This window comes from Centrocercus urophasianus, unplaced genomic scaffold, assembly GCF_019232065.1.
Source record: "Centrocercus urophasianus isolate 14NV4802_14NV808 unplaced genomic scaffold, USGS_Curo_1.0 seq_14, whole genome shotgun sequence".
Taxonomy (NCBI): domain Eukaryota; kingdom Metazoa; phylum Chordata; class Aves; order Galliformes; family Phasianidae; genus Centrocercus; species Centrocercus urophasianus.
In genome coordinates, this window is record NW_024884586.1 from 9,446,360 (window position 1) to 9,457,645 (window position 11,286).

An 11,286-nucleotide genomic window follows, 5' to 3' on the forward strand; every position below is an offset into this window, starting at 1 on the left:
GCTCTAGCACATTGCTCTGTGCAGGGTCCTGCAATGAAAACACAGATAATACAGGCAATAATGAAAATACAGAGAAGAAAATACATGGTGTTAATAGCAACCTGTTCTGATGTGAGGAACTCGTGCACACTGAGGGATTTTCACTCAACTGATTTTTGTATTAAGCAGTAGTAATACATTAAAATGGCACTGGCCTAAAGCTGGGCTCTGGCTCTTGGCTACTTTTATTTGCTAGAAGCGGGTAAAGCATTTGCTCTCTGCAAAAAATCATGTTTTAATCTCATCTTAAGCAATCAGAGAAAGAGTAAAACACCAAGGCCTATTCTCTGACAGAGCAAATGGGTATGAAGGTGTTGAGGGGGATGAAACACTCAGCCCTGTTCCTCCCGAAATATACCCACGTGCTCCTTGGGTAGGAGCTAACACTCTTAAGGGACACTTGCTCCAAGATTCTGGTAGGATCCCTCCTTCCAGTCTTTGCTTTGATTAATCAGGCTAAGTAGTGATGAAAGGCTGCATGAAGCTGTAGCCTGATGGACCTCTGTCATCTTCTTAGAAGTAAAATACAGCTTCTGTTTCTTCTCAAAATTGGGAGATTCCTTCAAGGAATAAGTAACATTAGGCAAAGCTGAGATACTCCTTTGCAGAAGATCATACAGTAAGAGCAGAAACCATTGCTGCTTATAAAGGCAACTGGAAAAATTAATGGAAATTAAAGAAACCTGTTGATTATCATTATCAGCATCCCTCAACTGCATACTGTGGGGGGAATATTAAGGGGGTGAAGTTTTGCTGGGTGTTTGTGCTTAGTCCTATGCTTTCCCTGAGTATCTTCTATCAGGAATTGTCAGAAGATAGTAAGCAAGAAGGACAGTGGCTGTAGGAGGCAGTAGAGGTATGTGGTGGCAAAGCAGCAGGCTGAGAAAAAACTAGTAGAGAAATCACAGGTGTGCCCTGTTTCTCATAGCCTTTCCCATTGGAAGTCTATAGGCTGCTTTGTGAGTAGCTTTAGACAAAGGAATGGAATCCAGCAGATGCCCACCTATGTGGTAGTAGCAGAACTACGATGAAATGATACTAATCTGGTGAGCACAAGCCTGCATAAATAATACTGCACACCCAGCAAAGTGACCAATTCTGTGTGTGTGGGCCTGAGCTGCAGTGTATATGACTGAATACAGGCCTTGTCCTGAGCTCTGCTCAGGCCTCACAGTGTGGGGAGGCAATGCTGATACTGACCCTTTGCCTCCTTCTTTCTTCCAGAGGAAGAAGATAAGATGCAGAACAGCTCCATCACATTCAGGTTGCACAACTTACAGCTTCCCTTTTCCAGCACCTGGAAATATGGGATCCTGGCATTAGCCATCCTCTTGCTCCTGGGGGCCTTGACCGTCCTGGCTTACCAGATGTGCCAGCTTCAGAAACACAGCTGGACTGGGAAAAGTAAGTATTGGGCAGTGGTTTTCCTGCCTCCAAGCACTTGTGTGACTGTCACAGGCACTCCATGGCAAGCAGCTTGTCGAGGTACCCTGGGGCAGCTAGGGGAGTGGCTCCTCCTGGGAAGGTGGTGTGAACCTGGGGCAGCCCCCCTGTCCTGGTGCTGCCCGTGAGGGGAACGTGGGCCCTTAGCAGGTCCTATCGCGAGGCTGTCCCCTTCCTGGTGGCTACACTGTGCCAGCTGGGTATTGCCTACTGCTTTTCTTTACCCCAACAGAGAAGAAATACAGCAGTGAAGACGGGGTGAAGATGAGGGCACAGAATGGCCTGTGGGGGAAGAAGATGCCGCCTCTTCTGCTTGACAGCGGCCAGCAGAGTGACGTGGATATGGAGGCATGTACATCAGTGCTGGGCAAGGCTGAGAGCCATATGAAGTCCAGTGCTGGGGGAAGTGAAAAACCTGCAGTGCAATTTTTGGGAAAGCTGATGACTAACTCGATCTCAAGTTTCACTTCTACTTACTCCTCCTTTATACAGCATCTGTTCAATCTGAGGGCAGGAGCAATGGCAAGTTTCTCTCCTTTCCCTTCCCCCCCAATTCCACCCCATGTCTGTTACTGGAGGGATGTGGTTTCCCATAACGTAAATTCCTCAAGTTCCTGCTGCCCTCCCCAGAGCAGTGCAGGAAGCCATAAGGCAGGCAGTGGACTCAACGACGGCCCCAAAATACCACCAGCAGCTGCTGAGCTCAAACCGGCTGCTGGGGGGCTGCAGCTGCTGAGAGAACAGTGAAGCAAGAGGGGAAGAAGGCTGAAAGAGCAGCTGTCCTGCCCCAGCAAGGGCACTACAGGATCATAGAATGGCTTAGGTTGAAGGGGACCTCAAGGATCATCTAGTTCCAACCCCCATACCATGGGCCAGCTTGCCAACCATTGCCAACACACCTTCCTGCCACTGTAGGAAAAGGAGGACAATTCAGCTTGCCATGTTTTAAAAGACTCTGTCTCCTTTCCTCTCACTCTTTTCCATAGATGGCGGAGCTGGGAGCAGCACTGGAGGCACCCCATCCCTGCCTCTCCTGCAGCATCACTGAAGACCCAAGCAGTGACCCGAGCCCCCTGCCCAGCTCCCAGGGCAGTCTGAAGTTCTCCCTCCTGTACCGCAGGGAGCAATGCGAGTTGCTGGTGAGCGGCCTGGAGGTGCGGGGCCTGCCCAGCCGCAGGCACACTGAGGTGGCCGTCTGGCTCCGACTGCTGCAGCGGGTCCCATCCCACACCCCTGGGCTCCAGTGTGTGGTCCAGGAGTGGCAGAGCCGGGCGGTGAAGAACTGCAATGGGACGACCTTTGGGGAGCACTTTGTCTGCTCCCTGCAGGATGCTGAGATGGAGAGGAGCACCCTGAAGATGGAGGTGGGATGGGGTCCTAGCTTTGCTTGTAGACATAGAACCCTGCCCTCACCACTCTTGAAGTGTTCCCATCTCTTGCCACTTTGGGGGAACACAAGGCAGGTGGGTAGTTTTGGGCTCACTCACCAGGTCCTCTTGAATGGCCATGAACTGCTGAGATGTTGGCAGCAGGAGAAGAACCAAGCTCATAGAATATCCCAAGTTGAAAGGGACCCACAAGAACCATTGAGTCCAAGTCCTGGCTTCACACAGGACCAATCAGAAGCCAAACCCTTTGTCTGAGAGCGTTTTCCCAACGCCTCTCGAACTCCTGCAGCTTGGTGCCATGCCTGCTGCCCTGAGGAGCCTGCTCCAGGCCCACCACCCTCTGGTGAACAATCTTTTCCTAGCCCCTAGCCTAACCTTTCCCTGTTGCTCAAATCCCAAAAGCCAAGAGATGCAATGGGAGCAGGCCTTGAGAGCAGACAGCTGCCCCTGGGGGACATATGGTCCATAGGGATGCTCTCGAGGCACAGCCCTGTCCTGCACCTTGCCCCATGAATGTGCTTTTTGCCTCTCTCCCATAGGTCCAACATTTTGACAAATACTCCAGGAATGCCACACTAGGGGAAGTCAGGGTTGCCCTGAGCCAGCTGAAGGCTTCCCAGAACTTAGTTTTTTGTGCAGAACTGCAGAAGGCCACAAAGGTAATGCATGACTTAATCCTGTGCTCCCTTACAGTGGCTTGAGGGACTGTGCATTGTGACAGCCATCCCTTTACTTAAGGAACAACTCCTGCCTTGTACCCTGGGACCTGTGTGGTGTGGGTAGTAGCTGGGAGGGCTGCCCAATCACCTGCTGATTGTATGCCCCCGTCCTCTGCAGGACGTCGTGGGAGAGGTGCTGCTGTCTCTGAGGTGCCTGCCCATATCCCAGAGGATGGAGGTTGGGCTGCTCAAGGCAAAAACCTACCCCCCTTGCAGTGCTGCAGAAAAGAGTAAGGGTTTTGTGCCCCTGTTGTCTGGGCTGGCTGCTCCTCTCTACCTGTTGCTGCCTTGGGCTCACCCACACAAATGGGCATGGGGTTCTGGGGGGGGGGAAGGTCTTTCTCATGGCCCTCACACTCCAGTCTTGGCAGAAAAGCAGTGCTGAATGTCATTGGGCCATCACACTAGTAAAACCTGCAGCTGTCAACCATGAATCCCATTCCTCTGCTCTACAGAGACCCAAACACCGGACCTCATCACAGGGCTGCTGCCCTCAGTGCAAAGCCAATTTGCTTTTCCTCTGGAGGACAACCTGGGTGGGGGCAGTGCAGAGGTGATGCCACACTCCCTGGGGCTGTAACCAGAGCTCTGCTATCAGCCTTCCATCTCCATGGAGGAGACTGCCCTTTGAGGCCATAGACACCTGAGAGCAGCCTTAGAGATGCTCTGCATCATAGATAAGTTGTAAACAGCTCCTTACCCTGAGAAGGCTGAAGTAGAGCCACTTTTAGTTTCTATAACTCCATGTTTGATGTTTCACAGCTGCAGTGTCTTCTCATAGGAAGTCCTTGGGCAATGGGGCTCCACCATGGTGAGATGGTGAGGGTCCCCTTAGTCCTACCAGCTATTAGAATACAACTTCTTTACCCTTTTGTCTCCCCCTGTTGCAGGTATATACGCAAGAATAGATGTTTCCTGCAGACGCCACAGGCAGAAGCACCAGAAATCCAGGCCGCAGGCACACACTTCACTCGTCATTTTCAATGAGACCTTCCTGTTCCCCATGCCCCAAGCTGCAGCGTGGGACAGCTCTGTGCTCGTCTCCCTTTATGAAGTGGGCCCTGAGCCCAGGCACCTCATCGGGCAGGCCACTGTGGGTAGGAACATGGCAAGGGAGGCAGCTGACCACTGGGACCTCATGGCCAAGTCCATCCAGCAGCCTGTAGCCCAGTGGCATCCTCTCCTCATTTAGAGGGGAGGACTTCTGTAGCTCCTTGTGGTGGTCTGGCTGAGTTTTCTTGCACAAATGAGCAGCAATCACAGCGAATATATCTAAAAGATGAGTCAGAGCTTGACATACTTGGTAAGATTCAGGTAACTTCTCCTTTAGCTTCCTTCCACTGCTTCTGCTGCTCATGGTGGTCCCATGTCACCTTCAGTAGAGCAGTAGGATTTCAGAAGTGCCCGGGGTTGGAGGGAATTGGTCCCTGTGGCAGGAAATAGGGCAGTGGGCATTGCAGGGCAGGCACTAAGTAGGCAAGAGGAAAAAGGGGTGGAAGAAGGAGTCCCTGCTCCTATTCACGAAATAAGGAGGCACCAAAAAGTGAAGTGATTTGCATCAGTTCAAACCGGACATGGATTCTGGGACCGACATGCTTGTAGACCTGGGTATGCTTGCATCTCTATCTTATCCTTCTGAATTTTGATGTTTTTTGGCCTTGGAGATTTTCTGGGGCACATTCATTGTATACGTGCAAATAAATAAATGTAAAGGCAAGAAGACATTTCACTGCTTAAAATGTCACCCATCTCTCTGTCCTGGTCTGATATGAGGAGTCCCTTTTGCCATTCCCTATACTCCTGCCGCACCTCCTGGCTGCTGTCCCAGGTTTTCAGAGCACACATTCCTTCACTCAGCAGCCCCCTTCCTGCCTGCCTGCTGAGGGCTGGAGCTCCACTTTTCCTTTTTAATGCCTTTTTCTTTGCTATGCTCCCCAGAACTCCCGCCCCCACTCAATCACAAGATGTGTCACCTTAGGAGAAAATTGTTGGATGCGTGGATGGCTTTTGCATAGAGCACAAGCCCCCCCAAAAAAACCCTTGTAATTTAGGTCACAGTAGCTTATTTGGTGTGGAAAGCAGTGAAATGAGGCTAGTGGAAAAGAGGACACAGTCTGCCAGCCCAGCAGCTGAGATGACCCAGGTGTTTCCAATTTGAGGGAGAAAAGGGTGGCCTATAAACAAATATCTAATGCATATAAACTAATGGGTACAGAAATCAATATAGGCAGGCAAATATCCCTGAAAAAGCCACCCTAGAGCCAAGCTATATCCCTCTTGTGCAGATTCCCCTATCCCTTGGCCAGCCCACAGGCAAGAAAACTACCTCTGGGGTGCAGGTGAGTGTGCTGCTCAGCAGGCTGCCAGTGCCATGAGTCAGTGTTTATACTGTTAAACTATTAAGATAATTTTAATCCTCGAACTGTCAGAGCTGCTATAATTAGCCTCTGGCAACTTTCAATTTGGAGCTATTAAAGCGAATTGGAGATTTATTTCTGTGCAATCACTCCTCCCAGGTGCTGGCAGTCTGATTTGGGAGCACTTGTTAGTGGGATGCTGGTTGTTAGAACAGGGCTTGGCTCTCACAGGCCCCCAAACCCAACTGGGAGGATTGCAGCTGAAATGAAGGTGTGAGTGCAGGATGCACTGGGGAGGGGAAAGGGTGGAAGCAAAGGAAGGAAATGTGCAGAGCAAAAGGAGGCTCTGGGGAGAGGCCACTTCGAGTAGAACTGATTCAGCCCAGAGCAGCATTCATTATATCTGTTCTTTGAATGGGTAAAGATATTGGTTTGCTCAGCCCAGGTTTGTCAGAGAACCTTGGGAATGGGTCCTCTTGGTGCAGTTGTGTTCCTATAGGGATGAATTTGCCATCCATCCACATTTACCTTAATATTATAGAAAACAAATTAAGGTTTTGGCATCGTAACCCCATAATTCCCATTTTCAAGCACTTAACACCAAGACAAGAGCTGTGTTCTAAGCAGCCCATCTTGGTGATGTCTGCTTAATACTCAAGACACTTCCTAGCCCATAAAGGGATGTGGGTATCCCATCTCTGCAGGTGCTCAAGGCGAAGCTGGATGAGGCCCTGGGCAGCCTGATCTGGTGGGGGCAACCAGTCCACAGCAATGGGGTTGGAGCTGGATGATCTTCAAAGCTTCTTCCAACCAAAGCCACTCTGTGATTCTACGATTCTGTGTAGTGAAAGGGGATGCAAGGGGAGGACAACCCAACCTCAGTGCTGAGCAGCAGCTGGGACAGCACCTGGCAGGGACAAGGTCAAAAATGAGCCCCAAAGAGCAACCATATCCTCACCATGGCAGCCCTGAAGGCAGGGAACACATGGCAAGGAGGGAGGGTGGGGGGCGTCTCATCACTGCCGTGCACCCAGACCTCACTGAGGGCGCTCCTCCCTCAGCAGTTCAGCAAGCCGAATGCACCATGAATTTCTCTGATTCCTGCTCAAAAGCAGCCTACAAATCTTTCAGTGCACCTTATCTCCAAGGGCAGCGATCTAACAGCTGGAAAAACACGTTTGTGTGAGCATCAAGCTGTATGGACAAGGCGAGAGCTGGAAGGAGTGCAGCTGGTGCAGGCAGGGCAGCGCAGGCCCCACCACCTGCTCCCAGCACACTGAAGCCTTGGTGTGGTTACAGGCCCCGCTGCTCAGCTCGGCTCTTCCACCTGAGTATCCAGGCTGCTTGCAGGGGAAATGTTACCCTGTATTAAGTGGGTGCCCACAGGTGCCTTCCCACAGTGTCCTTGACGTATGGCGTTAAGCACGTCAGTGAGCAAGCCAATGCCTCCAAGCAAAGTCACGGCTTCCAGAAGGACGTCTTAATCATTAACTACAAAATACGCCGATTTCCCTGCAATTTAGAGAGCATGGGTTGAGATTGAGATAACAGCAAAGAATTGGAGGTGCTGTTCTCCCTGCCTGGCCCAGCAAGAGGCAGTGGGCACAGAGAACCCAGGAGGTCTCTCTGACCATCAGACAGCACATCGGTGCTGTGGGGGTGCCTGAGCACTGGCACGGGAACACAGAGGCTGTGGGTCTCCTCTTTAGAGATCTCCAGTTGTCCCCTGGCTGTGGGCCTGCACACCCTGCTCCAGGTGTCCCTGCTGGAGAGCTGTTTGGTTTCCTTAGGGCTGGGGACAAAGGAGCCAGACTTACTGGAAATGGGAGGTCATGCTGTTGGTTCTCCTCACAAGGGCACTGCCCTGGGGACAGCCTGCTCCCTCCTTCCTTATCGGCCACCCCAAAGCAGCCCTGGCCGGTCCATCCCACACACAGTGTTTGCTTTCAAATGCTGAAGCCAAAACCTGTTGCACAAAAGAACACGCAGGATCCAGGTGGCCTGGAAAGAGAGAAATGTGTGTGTGGGTTGCTTCACACCACCAGCACACACGGTGACATCCTACGCTCCCTATTTCTGCCATTTTACCTGGGTGCCATGTCTCTTTGCCACTAAAGGGACCCTTCCTTATTTTGGGTTTTTACAAAACTAGAGGATCTGACGCGGGAAAGGCTGTCACAAGACAAATCTGAAAAAAAAAAAAAAAAAAAGCAAAGCAAACACTTGTAGAAGTAAATAATTGCACAGCAGACATGTGAAGCTGTAAAACATGTGAAAAATACAAATACTTTGACCAAAAGGGCAGCAATTGGCCTACATTGCTCTGATGTGTATCAGTGGAGGTAAAGGTCAGGCCCACAAAAGCTGTGGTTTAGAGGCAGCACGATGGCAGAGCGCTGCTGCCCTTTTGAGTGATGTCATCTTCCTGTGCTGAGGTCACAGACCCCAACAAAGGGCAGTGGAGCTCATTAGGGCCATGGCCCTGCGGGGTCCCTCCAGCAGCTCAGGAAAGCCAGGAGCAACGTGGGAGCTGCTGAGTAAGGAGAGGCCAAATAGATGCAGAAGGCAGGGCTGGCTCTTGCAGGCTCGCTAGGGGCTTTGGTTAACACCAGCACTTGTGTACTGGGGGCATTTTCATAGCATCACAGAATCACCAAGATTGGAAAATCACGTCCAACATCATCCAATCCACTTAACACCAATATTTCCACACTAATACGTGTCCCTTAATACCACAGCTAAACATTTATTGAACACCTCCAGGGACAGTGACTCCACCACCTCCCTTTCTCATCTCTTTTCCTCTTCCCTTCGTCTTTTTGGGTCATCTTTGCTTTCCTGGGAAACAAGAACACAACTTCTGACACTACGGAGATTTCTATCTAACCCTCTTGGACCACACAGATATAGAAACACTGCTGAGGTAGTGACTGGTGACATTTCTTTCCCCCTTTTTGATGAAACTGAATGGTAGAAAGAAACATTGTCATGTGATCCTCGTGCTCCTCACCCACAGATATAAATATTTCATAAAAACCTGTGTATTTATAAATGTATAAACAACAACAAGAAAGTGACAATAATAATAATAATGTTAGAAGGATGGATTAGGAAAAACAAATGGAAATGTAATGGAAAAATTTCATTTTAGGTTGTATTCTCTTTCAAACTGGAATGAGAAAGACCTCGAAGTGAGTTTCAGAAACCTTAACTGTAAGTCCTGAATTTTCATCCAAAGTGTAATTCAGTGCAAATGGATTGCTTATTTCATCCATACAGAGAAACCAGTATTTTTCCAAATAACTCTACTGAGGGATTTATGAAATAACCGTTTTCCTTTGTAACCTTAGCCTTCTAATTAGATTTCATCCTAAGGTGAAATTGTTAAACCCTTCAGAACTGAGACGTTACACGCAATTCTCTATAATCTCTTCCTGGGGAAATTATTGTATTATTTAATACTCTTTGCTTCGGGTAATTGGAGCAGGCTTCCTTCCGCCCTTCCACTTGCTGTTCCCTTCATTTACATCTGTGATGAGCTCGTACAGCCACGGCCTCTGTGGGCTTCTAGCTTCTAAAGAGAAGGACATGGGCTGGGAGGGATCATTCATCATGGAAGGTCCATTTGGGCTGTGGTGACCTTTCCTTTGGTGTACGTGGCCAAGACAAATCTCACGTGGCCAATCCTGATGAGCTGTAGGAGGAAGTACAGGAGCAGGGGGAGAAACCTGTGTGCAAAGGGAATGGAGAGCTTCCAGGTGGTAACACCAGAGCTGAGGTCAGCCAGTTTTCCAGATTATTGCAGACAACGCAATCATCTCCAAACCTTCAGTTCCTGACCCAACTAGGAGTTAAGCACCCTGCACGAGGGGGAGATGATCTTCCTCTGGAGTAGGACACAGCCAACGGGTAACAGCACGGCCCTCTGCAAGGCTGTTCCTCTGAGCAGCACTGCAGTGCTCTGTCAGTCCGAGACTCAGACCAAGGCCTGCTCAGGGAGCTGTCTTTTCAGGCCATTCATGCCAGTCAGGCTGGCCGGCAGCCAGACTTCATGGCTGATCCCTGTTTAATGAGCCTGGCAGATACACATATGTATGTCTTTGTTTGTGCATTATAATATGATCACACTTAACCCCGAGTCTGCAGGGGCTCTGCCTACTTGGGAAATGAAAGCCATAAAAAGCGAATTTCGCATTAGGAAAAAACAAGCGGGCTGTTTGCTAGTGACCAGCTTTGTTGCCTGGGTACCCAGCACAGTAGCTCCTTTCTGCTCACTGCCAAGGCCCTGTAAGAGCACACTGTGCTTCGTTTCAGTCCAGAGCCATTAGGGCTATTTATTCACCTCCAGTGCAACGCTCCATTTATCCTTTCACGTGAACCGGGCAGGCACCAGGGACAGCCCTGCTGAGCACCGAGGGACAGCTCAGCCACAGCTTCCACAAGTATCTTTTGGGGACCATCTGAACCCTTAAAAGCCGCTGCCTTTGTCAGGCTCAGCACACGGTTTTCCACCCTCTTACCTGCAGAAACAACGCAGGGCTGAGCCACACTGCCTGGCAGCTGCTGCCAGCTCCCAGCACCAGCTGCAAAGCACTGTTGCAGCTGCAATGGGCTGGAGAAACAGCAGCAGGGCAGTCGGCTTCTGTCTGCCAGACTCACGATTTCACTGCTCCTAAAAAGCTGTGACATTACCACGAGAGCTGCCTGCAGAGAAAGCACAGTGCTATATCGAGACACTTATCTCCAGCCACTGCAATTTAACACAGCACCCCCCAGCAGCTGGACCACAGTAAAGCACAGTACTGAGGTTGTAGAGTAGAAGACCTCAGAGGTGCTGGCACTTAGGCTCAAGGCAGTCAACTTTCTTCATCCCAGGAATTCATTTATTCGCTTCCTCCTTTGTTCTCTATTTACAGGTCAGGTGATGCAACTCCAGAGGGAAGATGTAGGTTGGATGCGAGGGGGAAGTTCTTCACAGAGAGTGGTGAGGTGCTGGAACAGGCTGCCTGAAGAGGTTGTGGATGCTCCATCCCTGGAGGTGTTCAAGGCCAGATTGGATGGGGCCCTGTGGAGCCTGTTCTGGTATTAAGTGTGCAAACTGGTGGCCCTGCCTGTGGCAGGGGGATTGGAGCTTGATGATCCTTGAGGTCCCTTCCAACCCAAGCTATTCTATGATTCTATGATGCATTCTTTATTTCCCAGCTTCACAGGCTCTTGCAGAATTAACTGAGGTTCCTCCCTTCCCATTACCAAGACCAGAGCGATCTACAGGACAAATTAAGTCCCTGGATAACACTGCTGCAAGTCCCTGTGCTCTTTGTGGGCTTACAGTCATAATCA

At 50.2% G+C, this 11,286-nt stretch overlaps 1 protein-coding gene across 1 annotated transcript; it reads left to right on the plus strand.

Moving 5' to 3' along the window:
* The first annotated feature begins 814 nt into the window (after positions 1-814).
* On the plus strand, positions 815-4,781 carry LOC122158406 (synaptotagmin-5-like). The gene is made up of 7 exons (XM_042815086.1): positions 815-857; positions 1,264-1,443; positions 1,715-1,830; positions 2,469-2,846; positions 3,410-3,529; positions 3,708-3,819; positions 4,480-4,781. Exons 1-7 carry the CDS (start codon positions 815-817, stop codon positions 4,779-4,781), a joined length of 1,251 nt encoding a protein of 416 aa, XP_042671020.1.
* The last annotated feature ends 6,505 nt before the right edge of the window (positions 4,782-11,286 follow it).